Raw genomic sequence first — 12,295 nt, 5'->3', positions numbered from 1 at the left:
ATACATTCTCCAATGTCACGACCCAATTCCGTTCTAGGTCTTTTTTTCATTTTGATCCCTCATTTGTTAATAACAATTCACGAGAGCTTTTGTAAGCTAACTAGAACCCGAATTTAAAATAATGATATATTTAGCTCTTAAAATTCATTTATTTTGTTAAATACATGATTAAACTTAATTTGTTGATATGATTCTTCTTTTGAATGTTGAATTAAATCTATAATTGCTATTATCTGACATTTGGAATACGACGATTGGATCGAATCAAGTGTGGGATACTTCATCGTTAGTCCAAATTGTTTTTCAATTGTTTCAAGTTAAAATTAAGTTCCAACCAATTTTAATTTGAGTTAGATTCAAATTCAAATAGAATTAATTCTAGGGTCTAACTAATTCTAATTTGAATTAGACAAATTCCTTTCCACAAATTAAATTGATGTTCAAATATGGTTATGTTTTGACCCTTCAAACTGAATTCATTTTCTATTAAGGAATAAGAAGTTATTGGCAGCCAAAGAGCCAAGGATGTTGTGACCAATATTTCCAAGAGGATCCCATGATGAATATTTCTATGAAAATTTTATTCCAACACGGATTTAGCAAAATCAAATCCTCAAAATCATCATGCATCTTAAATTAACTCTTTTTTTGTGTGTGCTCATCTACAGTATACTTTACCGTGCCAATCCTCTCCTATGGTTTGCTTGTTTTCTCCTTGCCTGCAAAACAAATTCTCCCAAGGTTAAAAAACAAGATGGATGGTATCGGTGAAAAAGACCTTTCTGGCCTCTCTCAAGAGGGATTAAATTGCTCCAATTTGCTCGATAGTGAAATAGCGAGCAACCAGAAAAGTATTTTAACTGAACTGAACTCACCAAAAATACTAGATTTTAGTGGGAATCTGAGAGATGATCCCTTTAGTTTTAGATCCTTGAGTTGCTTGTTTTTGTTTGGTTTTTGGATTCCACCTACTTGACTGCTGCTTTCCCCCGCTGCTAATACTCCACTTCCTTTCTTCACTTTTTCGTGATAAATCGCTGGCGGTGCAAGCCTCAACTGTGGTAAATTTTCTATCTGGGCTAATCTCTGGTCTTTTTGAAGGTTACTTAAAATTTCAAACTGAAAAAACCCCAAATTGAGTTATATGTAAGTGCTTTAGTGAAGTAGTAATCAGATATGATAGGCAGAGATATAGATTTACCCGTGATATTTGTTGAAGGCCGTAAGAGTTATCTAGTGCGTCGTTTTCGTGAGGGTGTAATGTTGATCCTTGTGCTGGTTGGGATCTTGAGGGCAACGAACTAACTAAACCATTCTCTGTAAGAGCGGTTTTACTTCTAGATTTGTGAGTGTTTTTCTTGGGCAAACAAACAGGGCATCCAGATGACAAGCCTCTAGTTGATGACTCGTTTTCCAGAAGCTCACATTGAATATGAGTTGCGTGACCACAACTAAAAACCCGAACACGAAAGCTAGAAGAGGTCTTGGTAAGAAGGCTGTTGCATATACAACATAGTAAACTTCGAGGTGCATATCCATGAGAAGCTCCCTTCTTCAGTAAGCTCATTGTGTAAAATGTGTCATCCTCGATCAAAGATTTTGCAGTATCCTGAAATTTAACAGAAAAAGGAAAAAAGCAACAACTAAGATTCACCCAAGATTTTAATATTAAAATGATTCATGGCAAAGTATAACTGAAAGAGGAGTACCCCGAGTTGGAACCAAATGTAACTTAAAAGAGAAGGGTAGAGCACAGTTACTATACTGAAGTAAAATGATAGTTCAGAAATAAAGCCTTATTGCATTTTTGTTGCCTAGTGATGTATAGTGGTGTAGTACATACAACATGCCTACAGAATCATAGTTTTTTCATTTAGAAAAGCCGAATTATAGATTTATAGCATCAGCTGTGGGACAAAACTCAAGGTATTGAGGTTTGCAATGTGGGTAAAGGTTCTCGAGTTAGTTCTAACAAAAAACTGGAAACATCAGGAGAATAACGTTTACAAGTATATAAACTAATCTTTATATCCAAAACGAACGAACATACCAGAATTCTTCTTTCAAAGCCATAAGTTCCAAGCATTCCCAATATGGTAAGCTTAAAATCTCCAAATTCCTGGCCGACATTATCAGATAGGAGTTTTGACATAATAGTTGGAAGACGAACATATCCTATCATTCCCTCAACAATCTCTTTGATGAATTGAGAGAACAATTTCCTCAATATATGACCACCTTTGTGAGATTTCGGTATCCTCCACTTGATTATGCATTCTTCTTCGTCTTGAGAGCCCAATGACCCAACCAGTCCTGCATGATTTTCCTTCTCAGATACCATATCATTGCAGTACGAACCCATCAAAGGTTCACAAAATCTGCATTGAAATTCAGAGGATGATAAGCATATATGTACTCTTTAATCATTTGAAGGTATGTCATTATAGATGTACTCTTTAATCATTTGGAGGATTTCAACACAGATGTACTCATCATATCACACACAATGGTATCTTCATTCAACTTTTAACTGAAACAATTATGGCATCATGTCTTGTGCCAAAATTAATGAGTTCCAAATTCAAATAAGGAAGATACAAAAATAAATGATAGATTTTTAGTTATCTAAAGCAGCCCATAGTTTTACACACCTCGTTTATCAAAACTTAGCAGAACATTGAAAAACATAAAAGTATGAGGTCTAAATTTTGAAGAAAAGCAAATCTATGAGTACGTTGGACTTACGAGTCAAGTAATCTAAACCAAAGCATCTCAGACTCTTCTGGATTCAAACGAGGGGTATTCCGTTGGCATAATTCAATACAGGCTTGCAATAAATTGCGTATGTCATTCACCTGTTCAATAAAGATCAGAAATGACATCAAGGTATTCCATCATTAAGAAAAAGGATCTTAAAGATATATGGTACAAACCTCCTTCATTTTCAAAATAGAGTTGAAATACTCCATGCTACCAGATCTACTCAAAGATACCTTAGAGACCGCATTTCCGATGGCAGTATCAAGCTCTGTAAATTTATCATTAAGGCTAGAAAGTGTAAGCAAAAGAGCACTACCAACATCACCAACCCTTTCTAATAAAAATGCAGCTGCATCTATAATTCCATGTTCCTGGCACAGGCGGAGACAGTGTTCAACTCGATAGCTATCAAAAGTTTCCAAGAACTTGAGAACTGAATCCCGTTCAAACTGACATAATAACTGTAAAAGGAAAAACAGGAGGCAGGATCAGGAAAAGTGGCCAACCTATATTATAAGAACAAAAATTTTACTTCAGTAAGCAATTTCCTTTCTGATTATTATAAACCCTGAACCTGAAAACTTAAGGAAGACAGCTAATACGAAATGAAAGATAAATGGTAGAACAAATAACAAATGCCATACAAGTGACTTAAAGCTATGCAGTTCTATTGGACACCAAGGAGAGTCAGGCAGTTGTATGCTATTAAATAAGTATTGCAGTAAATAGGCACTTACCTCCAGATAAAGCTCAATCATATCATCAGTTACATGAAGAGGATTATGTCGCAGATACTTGGGAAAATTAGACAAATTTTTCAAGAAGGCTTTAAGGACCTTTTCTGATTCTTTCCCCCTTTTTTCACTCAAGACATCTACAATCTCTTCTTCTCTTAAACAAGAGAAGTTGAAGGTGCCTGATAAGTGAACCTCAATGACCGTCTTTAAGTAAAGGAAAAGGCTTTTTGGATGAGAGTTAAGTTCAGATAGAATATGAGAGCTTTCGTCTTTAAAATGGTCAACAATTAAGAAGAATGTCAACTCTCTGCAAAAGATCATAAAAGCCCAAGTTCAAGAAGGGAAGAATAATTTCTACAACAGCAGAAACAATCTTTTAAAGATGAAAACAAAAAAAAAGTGACAATTTTGGAATTCATAACCAGTATAACCTGCTTAAATTAACCAGCTCTGGAATTCGAGAGATGACTGCTGATCTGAAAATAGTATAATCTCCATTGCTCAACCGCATTAACATGTTGTTGATAAATGCGAAGGCATGAATTGGCTCTTCCACATCTTTCATATAGCTGTCGAGAGCAGCAAGATACTGATGTCTGATGGTATGAATTAAGGCGCAAACCTAAACATAACAAGACAAGCTTAAGGAAGCCACAGAGAGAGAAATCTAAACCCTTGCATTATGCTCACAGTGAAAACTCAAGACAAAACACCATAAAGATACCTGATAAAAGCATGCATTCTCACATAACTGTAACACATAGGATTGGTCCCAATCAGTTTCTGGCACTACCTCCAAAAGTGCCAGTAATTGCTTCTCTCTTCTTTTGGACCTTTCAGTACTCATGGTAGAAACACTTTGTGAACTGTCATTTACTGAAGTCAAGTATTCCAAAATCTGATTTAGAACAGTTTTTGGGATTTTAGCTCTTCCACATGCAACATAGCATGCGATAAACTCAAACAGATATCCCATGTCCTTTTTTGTAGGCCATGCTTCGATAAATTCAGAGTCATCATAGCTTGCAACCCCGTCTGTTTGAAGGGTATTCTTACCAAGAACATGAACCAGAGCACCAATGGTTTTCTGAACCAACATTGTTTCAGATTCAGCCATCAAATCTTTCTCCTTTTTAGCTTCCTCATTTGCATCTCCAGATTCAGAAAAAGAGGAGTCCGGTTCAGGGGATATCTCTTCTATGAAAGCACATTTGAGAACATCTAAAGTGGCCTCAGTATCCAACTCTAAGAGATAATACAGGTTAAGGTATGCCCCTTCAAAAGCCGAAGTTGAAGCTGATTTTTTATCCTGACGATCAGAAACCTCTAACAAAAACTGCAGAAGTTCAGTCCTAAGAGACAACAAGCGTGATGGTGGAAGAGTCCCTTGGCCTAAGGATAGCAAATTGTGATATTTCAATGATAACTGACAGAATCAATGGTGTATATGTTTCTTAGAATAACTTTGTGCAAATGATCAGCCTTAACCATTTCTAACTGACGACTAAACATGAAATCATAAAAGGATATGTCACATACAAGTGTGTAATAGTTCAGAAATGCAAAACGTAACATAAAAAGTTAATATAAGATGCCATTTTCAATAAGTTAATGCATTCAACAGCATTTCAAATGTATGCCAATGAAGGAAGCAGCAATTAGACTAATAAATTCCACATTAAGTACAGGTCAATTGATATCTTATAGATCAACCCAATTCTAGATCCTCATATAGCCAGGGAAGAAAGTTTCTATTTACTAGTTTTTAATTGTCAAAAGAGAAATTGAATTAACAGAATGCCTCTTTTCACTAATTAGATAAAACAATACTCCTACCTGGTGGAAAAGCAAGACCTGTAAAGCAGTACTTCAAGTAAACAAGCATCCTGTACCTGATAAGATGAACTACTTTAAGTAATGATAGAAAGCTAATAATATGAAGACCAAAAGAAATAAAAAATTAAATTATAATGAATTTAAAGTGCCACAATATTATAAAATTACCATTAATCTAAATAAAGTGAACAGAAATATTGCCATTAAACAATGCAATATGTTTTCCCTAAAATTTGTACAAGTGTCTCACTTTCAAACAACATAGAGAGAATATTTTATAAACTTGTAAAGTGACATAGAGTGCCAGAAGTTGCTCCACTATATCTCGTTGCTTCTGTTTTATTTAGGTAATTGAACAAGCAAGCCACAGCAGTATATCTGACTAAACCTCAAGGTCAGCACTACTACTTTCATACCATTTCACCTCCACATGTTACTAAACAGAAATCTTAAGAGAGTAATTAAAACAGGTACTCCCAAGTGTTAGTTTCTGGTAATTAATGTACCATTGCACTAACTCCTTTTTTTTAGTTCAACCTTTGCTAAAATAAGCTGAGTAAGGTAGAGGCACTTTAATGCTTCGGGGGTTGGACAGGTCACGTGGACAGGTTATTTAACTGGGTAAGACTTAAGAATGGTCCAACATCCAAGGTGTAAAGAGCAAAAGGTACCTAAGTTACATAGCTTGTATCTCTCCAGAGAAAATAGACATCATGCAACTAAGCAAGTATCATCTTGAATCCAATCAAGTGAAAACGGGTAAAAAAATCATGCACCCTCTTAACCCACATGCCTGTCTAACTTACCCAAGGCCAGAAGCAATTTCCCCTTGACTATTTCGTAAAACTACTAACAACTCCTCTAAAGGCGCCCTGAAATCATCTAATCCTTTGTTGAAAAGATATACCAGAGCACCATATAAACCATGCTCCCGACATAAAATGACAACCTACAAGAGAAACAAGGAAAAATAATGAAAATTTTGAGATAAGAAAACAACCACAAGAAGAAAGCAACCAAAAAGGAATTGTAGAATACATATAATAACCTGATTGAAGTCCAAGGACGAAATATCCATGTGGAGAACACACTGTTCAACTCGCTGCAACCATCCTTTGCTGCTGTAATGTTCTACCAGCACTTGCATTATCTTTCCAATAAAGTGAAAGTATAATTACAATGTATAATAAGGTGACAAGTATAACACATATTTAACATCAAATGGTACCTCAGGAGGCAAACATCCAAGCATGTCCTTCAATATGTATGGCTCCAGAAGCTCTAAAAATGTATCTAGAACATAAAAAAGCAAATTGTTCAGAAATTCTATCAAGACAGAAAATAATAATATCTGCAATAATTGAAACCAGCCAAGCATCATTCTCTTCAATATCTTCCCAAGTTTTCAGCCTATGCCATTAAAACTCTTAAATGACTTTTCAGTGAAATTCTGCCCTAAAAAGATGCAAGTAAATTTGTTGTTAGGTTTGGGTTCAGGATTTTCAATTAATAAGGAATTATGAAATGCTATTCGTATTTATGTTATTTAAAAAGTAGTTCCAATAATTGTAACGGAAAAGAATTCACTCCAACTTATCTCTATTGGAAGTGCAATGAACACCAAAAACAGGGCCAAGTTTATCAGATATCAGCCATGACATCTTTTCCTCAGCTTCAATTATAACAATTACACTAGAAAGATAGTGATTCTACATCATTAATTGTCTGACTTGGCAATATGGATCTCCATTTTGATATTGAACAGAGAATACAAAATTTGAAGTAATTATTGCACGCATGAATGAGCTGTGTGTAATACCTCTTTGCTGAATAGCCACGAATTTGGAGAAAATTTCATCAAAAAGAATGTCAGTCCTCCTGATATGGACACAAAATTCAACAGCAACACCACCAACACGGGTGAATTGCTCTTTTATTTCTGAGTGCACGGAACCATTTCTACTTTCCTGGTCATCTGGCTGCTCCGCCTTACCAATTTGGTTACCTAATGCCACAGAAATATAGGAAAACACTTCATCCACATACGACAAAAGCAACTCTACAAGATAGGGCATTATGGTCTCCTGCACCGCATCCAGGTTTCTAGGAAGGTCAATAACACCATGGGCTTGACCATCATAAAGTGTCATTGCCATGTTCAAAGCTCCCATCCAGTCACCGGCTTTCCGTAGAACCTGAATTCGTTCCTTCCATGGAAGGAGACGGCAGACAGTAAGATGCATAGGTCCTAGTATATATACAGATGCTCCTCTTACAGATACACAATTATGATAAGCTTTTTCAGGGTTTCCAAAGATATTAATAAAGTGAGTATGATATGTAATGAGATCATCTCCTCCCAAGCCATCTACAGCAAAACTTGTTTGGTGAATCAGGGTTCCATCCCTAGCAAACAAGTTGAGTTTTCCTGTCATTGTAAGAACCACCATCATCTGCATAGGCATGAAACCCTCCATTAGCAAATTGTTTTATGAAGGCAAAATTAGATGCAAAATAAAATCCCGAAGAAGATAAAATGCCTATGTGATTAAGCAAACAAAACAACTATACCTGATCATCCAACCAAGCCAAACCAATGGCTGAACTGTCAAGAGACCATTTCCCATATACTTTTAGGTCTGATTTAACCAATTTTGCAACCTGAACTTTCCGATCCCATGCAAGTGCAAGAAGTGAAGTTCTCTCTCCAGTTTCTGTCGGTGAATTTTCTGCAGCATAGTCATCTCTCAGAAAGCTGTTAATCTTAAACTTAACAACCTTAATCACTCTATACCTGATGAAGATCCACAAGGCTGCGCCATACATGTCCATGCAGTGTATGGCATGGAACCCTCCCGCACACCATCCGGCCTAGAAAGTTGCGCATAGACTTCTAATGTTGGAGTAAGCCTTACCTATAGGCAAAAAAAAAATGGCGGCCTCAGTAATGGTTGAATGTGAACTTCCTAGAAGAATGCAAATTTAATCCTCAACACAAAAGATACATGGAATTTGGGCAATCATCTGGACTTCATACCACCAGAGCAGTTTGATAGGTGACAAATATGACCACACCTTCTTCAGCCATAGAAGAGCCTTCAGCGAAGAGTTTCCAACCTGCATCTCCCCCAACTACGCCTCCCATCTTGCTACCAATACTGCTAGTAGAAGTAGCATTCCCTTGAGAGGTCACTGAAGTGCTCCCATATGAACCATCAAAAAGAAGTGGGGAAGCTGACAATACGGTGCCCGTTTTTTGTCCATCAAGAAGACACTATTTCAATTAATATTAGAACATCATCAATGTGACAAGTATAACATTGTTGGCAACTGAATATAAGTTTAGAAAAAGTAGATCCTCGATGCAAACAGACTTATTTGCCCTTTACCTGTGTTTTGATTGAGAACCTATTAAGCAAGGGAACAACTGAGAAAGCATGTAACAGCACCAAGCCTTTACTATCACCTGTAACAGCTTTAAACTGGCGAGTAACTTGAGAATCCTGCCCCAGAAATAATGTATGTATCACTGGAGCATTATGTTCTCCAGCAATAACTTTTGTTGCTGATGCCCTCTGAACATCCCAAACTGTGACATGGCCATCACCATAGCCAGCTAAGAGAAGGTCTCCTGGCTGATTGAAGCACATGGATGTTACAGGGGCAAGGGACCGATCCCCTTGCAAACCAAGTATCACCATCTAGAATACATGTGACATCATAAACAGCAAAGTTAACTTACAAAAATAAATAACAGATGGAAATTCAAATTCAAGAAAGTTTGAAAAAAGTATGCATATTGAAGCTTCAAAGTTCATCATACAATCCTCAATTGCTGGAGAATACAACACGGATAATTGCAGTCTATGGTTCACCACGTGAATGCAAGCAAATAAAAAAATAGATATGTAAAATATGTCAAGGAACTTAACAAGCCTCTGATTCCAAGCATATGCTTCTTTAAATCTTGTTATGCGGCTGGATCATGTCTTTTTAGTCATAATGCACTATTGCACTCACAATATCTTATAGGATCCCATCTTCCTAATTTCAATCCATCAAACCTGAATGTGATACTAAATTTTATTGTTTTGAATTAGAATGTGTTTTCAGAAGAATATTGTCCTACCCTTAAATTTGTCTTTACCAGAAGAGCAGAATTAAACAACTTTGAAAAGGCAAATAATTCTGCAGAAATGCAACCAAAGATAAAAAATTAAAGAGATAGGGCAATCAAAGCACCTTAGGATCCATGCTGTCAGCATGATGAGTGGTATATTTACTGGGGACTAAGACGATGACTCCTTTAGTCATTCCTACGGCAATGAAGTTCAGATGAACTGCCAAAACTTGAGGGGAGCCATGATCACGCCTGAATGCCTGTGATGAAAGAGTCCGAGTGATTATATTGCTAGCATCAACATCAAAGTATCCCAACGTGGTTGAACCCCTCCGAACACCTTCAAGCCTCATGGGTTGAGCAGCTGCACCCTCCTCCCAATGCAAACCAGTCGAAGCCTGTTTCTTCTCAAGCTCCTCAGCCAGTTCAAGCGGCTTCATTGTAGCACGTGCATTGCTTTCCACCCTTTTACTCATCATCTCACTCTCTAGTTGCTCCAATCTCTCCTCTACAAGCTCTGAAATATCACTCATTGAACTTTTATCGTCACCACCACTAGCATTTTCCTCACCATCTTCGTAACTGGGCATATCACTTGCTACGTTCTCTCTTTCCAAACCCACCCTCTCCAAGTCCTTACTTATATTTCTCTCCTGATCAACGCTAGGCAAAGACAAAACACTCTTTTCATATGAATCATTGGCATCAAGAACCAGAGAATTCTCAGACACAGAAACAGGGTCAATTTCATTATCTAAAACTTCACCCGAACCCAAAACTGTAACTTCTTTATTCAAGCTGTCATCAAAATCAAGCTTAGAAGAGCCGTCAATTCGTTCAATTACTCTCTCAGCTTCACTTTCCTTATCTTTACTCTCACTAGCCTCACTATTTTGATGGGTATCAGCAGATTGAAAATCGCCCATTTTATTATCACTAGTATAATCATCAATTTCTAATTTTTCACCTGAAACGCTTGATTTCGAGCTAACCCCAATCGATTCCCCATTCACTGAGCTAACATCCTGATCATCACTACCTACAACCCTCTGAAGAACCCCACCACTTACCGCCCTCCTCGACTTGATAGCAGCCGCATGTGGAGTCGGAACCGACCTAGACGCCGCAGCCGCAGCCGCGAGCGCAGCCCCTGGTTTCGCATTGGATTTCACTCCACCAAACAGCGTCGGAAGCTGTTTCGAAGAAGATGATGACGAAACCCTCCAAACCGGATCACCAATCCGCTTGAACGGACTAGTCTTCGACGATTCCGCCGGTCCTTCTGAAAGAGCATCTCTTTCCTCTAGCAATTCCACGAATTCTTGCGGAACGGTATTCGACCGGGCAAGGCGGTTATCGGAACGTTGATAAGAAGAGAGAGGGGATGAAGGCGAAGAAGATGACGTGGATGCATCTGAATCGTTGAGGATTTCATCGATGGTACGGTGAGGAACGATTGAGTTGGAATCGTCGTCGGAATCGGAGAAGTGTGAGTCAAGTAACGTGTCGAGGTCAGCTTCCATTTTGGGTAAAAGCTATGTCGTTGACACTTTAAAATTCAGCTTTATTATATAATCTCCAGTAGTGAACGTGAACAAGTTCATTGTTACCAAGAATTTCAGGCAGTGAAGGATCCCAGCTTCTTTTCGGAGATCTTAGACTCCTTGTTGTTTTCAAGCTTTGAAAATAACTGGGGTTAATTCCACCAAAAGTCTTCAAATTATCCTTATATTTTAAATTGATCCTTCAATTTCAAAATGTTACAATTAAGTCCTCAAAGTTTCAATCTAATACAATGGTTAAAATTTATCATCAGTCCGTGTACTCTTCTTTTATTTGAAAGTTAGTCTTTCTACTTTTTAGATTTTAAAATTTAAGTCTAATTATTAGTATGAGATTTTAAAATAAAAATACTCACTTATTAGTTATATAAGTAAAAAAAATATATCATAATAAGCGTGAATTTAATAAAATAATTTTAACCAATTGGACCTAAATTTGAAATATGACAAATAGAAGGACTGAATTCTTTAAAAAAATATATGGATTAAAAATATTTTATAAGTCTGAGAGGTCCGTCATCTCTTCTTTGTGGATGATGTGGTGCTATTTCCTAAGGTTGATGAGAATCAGATGGCAGTGATTAACAGGATGCTTAAATGATTTTTGTAAGAGGAACCGGCAAAAGACTCAAGTCTTCTTTTCAAAAAACGTCCCGAGGCTAGTTTAGGTAGAGATTAGTAGCGGTTTGGGCTTCTGTAGAGTGGAGTACCTTGGTAGGTACTTGGGAGTTACCAAGGATATGTATACTGCAACGAATGCAATAAACTTGCTGGTTAGAGCAAAGTCGCTTTCTCTTGCGAAAGGGGTGCTGGCTTCTATTCCCACTTATGCGATGCAGACCATGGTGGTTCCAATAAGTGTGTATGGAGATGGAGCGACTCATTCGAATTTTTATTTGCGGTACCACAGAAGATGGGAGAGGTGTTTAATGGGATAATGTTTGCCGTGATGTGGTTAAGGGTGGTCTTGGTATCCGTCGTATGGTGGATTTTAATAATTCTTTCCTAATGAAACTTGGTTATCTGATTTTTTTTTTTTTTCAATATCTGGATCATTTGTGGGTAAAGGTGTTACGAGACAGGTATAAATGGATTGGTATGGTTTGGATCTCTATTGCTAAAAGTGGATGCTCACCTCTGTGGAGGGGCATTAGTCGGGTATGGGACGAAGTTAAACAAGGGTTGTGTTGGAATTTGGGCAAGGCAAAACGGTGGATTTTTAGTTTGATAGGTGGCTTCCGAATGGCTATCCTCTCATTGATGATGTTCGGTCAAGGGAG

At 37.4% G+C, this 12,295-nt stretch overlaps 1 protein-coding gene across 1 annotated transcript; it reads right to left on the bottom strand.

Annotated features, from left to right (window-relative positions):
• Nucleotides 1-450: 450 nt before the first annotated feature.
• LOC108479395 (uncharacterized) lies at nucleotides 451-11,154 on the bottom strand. Its single transcript, XM_017781959.2, has 19 exons — nucleotides 9,576-11,154; nucleotides 8,723-9,034; nucleotides 8,371-8,607; nucleotides 8,128-8,248; nucleotides 7,905-8,062; nucleotides 7,153-7,786; nucleotides 6,562-6,626; nucleotides 6,382-6,483; nucleotides 6,140-6,282; nucleotides 5,334-5,389; nucleotides 4,222-4,889; nucleotides 3,929-4,119; nucleotides 3,498-3,804; nucleotides 2,934-3,221; nucleotides 2,746-2,855; nucleotides 2,051-2,378; nucleotides 1,202-1,609; nucleotides 876-1,119; nucleotides 451-719 (listed from the first exon to the last, which is right to left on the bottom strand). Exons 1-19 carry the CDS (start codon nucleotides 10,974-10,976, stop codon nucleotides 694-696), a joined length of 5,799 nt encoding a protein of 1,932 aa, XP_017637448.1. The 5' UTR covers nucleotides 10,977-11,154; the 3' UTR covers nucleotides 451-693.
• Nucleotides 11,155-12,295: the final 1,141 nt, after the last annotated feature.

The sequence above is a fragment of the Gossypium arboreum genome, chromosome 12 (assembly GCF_025698485.1).
Source record: "Gossypium arboreum isolate Shixiya-1 chromosome 12, ASM2569848v2, whole genome shotgun sequence".
Lineage (NCBI taxonomy): Eukaryota > Viridiplantae > Streptophyta > Magnoliopsida > Malvales > Malvaceae > Gossypium > Gossypium arboreum.
Note: the sequence above shows the minus strand (reverse complement) of the source record. Positions and strands in the feature narration are given on the sequence as shown.